At 40.0% G+C, this 2,231-nt stretch overlaps 1 protein-coding gene across 1 annotated transcript; it reads left to right on the top strand.

The window, feature by feature from the left end:
* The first annotated feature begins 187 nt into the window (after window positions 1-187).
* Window positions 188-1,117, top strand: LOC103213448 (olfactory receptor 5J2-like). Its single transcript, XM_007959228.1, has one exon. The coding sequence runs from the start codon at window positions 188-190 to the stop codon at window positions 1,115-1,117; it is 930 nt and encodes a 309-aa protein (XP_007957419.1).
* Window positions 1,118-2,231: the final 1,114 nt, after the last annotated feature.

Below are 2,231 nucleotides of genomic sequence, written 5' to 3'. Positions count from 1 at the left end.
GATACAAGCTAATCCATCTATTAATTTACTGGGGACAAAACTTCAAATAAAAAAAAAAAAAAATACATCAATTCAAAGACCAAAGCAGTAATTTTCTCCATATAATCTTAACCTCTATTTGGTGTTTTTGTCTAATAAATTGTAATCCCTGTATCTTTTTCACAGCAGATTTTGTAAAAACAACCAAATGGCTGAAGAGAATTTCACAGTGGTTACTGAGTTTATTCTTTTGGGCCTGACAGATCAGGCTGAATTGAAAATTGTGCTTTTTGTGTTGTTTCTGGTGATTTATGTTGTTACCTTTGTGGGAAATCTGGGCATGATCTTCGTAATCCACATCACCCCCAGGGTGCACACACCCATGTATTTTTTCCTCAGCTGCCTCTCTTTCATAGATGTCTGTTATTCATCTGCAATTGCGCCCAAAATGCTGGTAAACCTCCTGGTTGTGAAGGGAGCCATATCATTCCTTTCTTGCATGGTGCAGCATTTGTGTTTTGGGGTGTTCGTTACAACAGAAGGCTTCTTGCTGTCCGTGATGGCATATGACCACTATGTTGCTGTTGTGAACCCTTTGCTTTACATTGCAGCCATGTCTAAGAGAAAGTGTGTAGTGCTGGCCACTGGCTCATGGCTGTGTGGAACAACTACCTCATTAATACACACAGTAAGCTTGGGGAGACTGTCCTTCTGTGGACCAAATGTTGTCAGCCACTTCTTCTGCGATATTCCCTCACTGTTAAAGCTGTCATGCTCTGATACCTCCATGAATGAGTTACTGCTGTTAACCTTCTCTGGAGTCATTGCCATGGCCATCTTCTTGATCGTCATCATTTCCTACATGTTCATTGTTGTCGCTGTTCTGAGGATCCGCTCAGCAGCGGGCAGATGGAAAGCCTTCTCCACCTGTGCCTCCCACCTGATTGCTGTGACCGTCTTCTATGGGACCTTGAGCTTCAGTTACATTCAGCTGAGCTCCCGATATTCTGTAGAAAAGGAGAAGGTGGTTGCTGTGTTCTACACACTAATGATTCCCATGTTGAACCCATTGATTTATAGTCTGAGAAACAAGGAGGTGAAGGATGCGATGAAAAGAGCCGTAGAAATGAGGTATTGATCCTGAAGCCAAGTGGAATCCAACTTCAGCCTGGATCCTCAGTTGAAGGCAGATAAGTAAATACAATAACTCAGTTCCTTAACAACTGAATAAAATGAAAGCTCATTTATCACCCCCACCTTGATTAAGACAAATAGGCGGATACGGTATGTCATGCTTATTCCACATTCTGTCTGTTACCTTGGTTGGAGGCAGATAAGTAAACATGATAACTCAGTTCCTTAATAACTGAATGGAATGAAAGGTCAATTCACACATCCTCTCCATGTTACCCCCTTGAAACAGGTGATAAGTATGTTAATGTGTGTTTCAGGAAACAACTTGAAAAATAACGTTGGTGCACGGACATGCACAGTGGGACAAATGGGCACAAAGTTGTTGGGAAGTGACATTTTCCCTCTTGTTCATCCTGATAGACCATTAAAGATTCCACCAATCAGTTTTCACTTACTGACGTTCACACAAATTCTATGAATGAATGGTAAGGGTCTAAGGTTTGCGCCGATTCTTTCAATTTGTCAACTTATTTGTCATATGAGGAGGCAGTTATTTAACTCATATAGCTGAGGAGGAGTAACTATGAGTCAGGTTCGACTGGACTGCACACAACAACAACAAGCTGCATTATATACATAAAAAAAGCCCCTCACTTTAATCTTTGAATCACTACAAAATACAGCATTACATTTATATTAATCTGCTGTACTAAGAAAATATGTATATTTAATACTCATATTAACAATAGGAAAAAGTGAAGTACTTTGTGAGAAAGAAGATGGTCTTTGAATTTCTAAGAAAATGGGCATAATTGTTTGACTACAATGTGCCTTCACTTAAGAATTTCAATTATATTTTAAATATTCAAACTAACCAACTGACTAGCTCACTGCCATACAGTCATATCTGACTCATAGCGACCTCTCCTTGGGTTTCCGAGACGGTATTAGTATGGAAGTAGATTGCCCAACTTTCCTTCCGAGGAGTGGCTGGTGGGTTTGAACCTCCATCCTCCTGGCTAGCAGTCAAGTGCCTCAGGCACTACTACGCCAAAAAGAGAATAATTTGTTTCCATTTCAGCTTTAAAAAAAAGAAAAAAAGAGAAAGAAATGTTGTT

The sequence above is a fragment of the Orycteropus afer genome, unplaced genomic scaffold, assembly GCF_000298275.1.
Source record: "Orycteropus afer afer isolate SDZICR_OR568_19922 unplaced genomic scaffold, OryAfe1.0 scaffold02375, whole genome shotgun sequence".
Taxonomy (NCBI): Eukaryota; Metazoa; Chordata; class Mammalia; order Tubulidentata; family Orycteropodidae; genus Orycteropus; species Orycteropus afer.
This window is presented reverse-complemented; position numbering and strand designations above follow the sequence as displayed.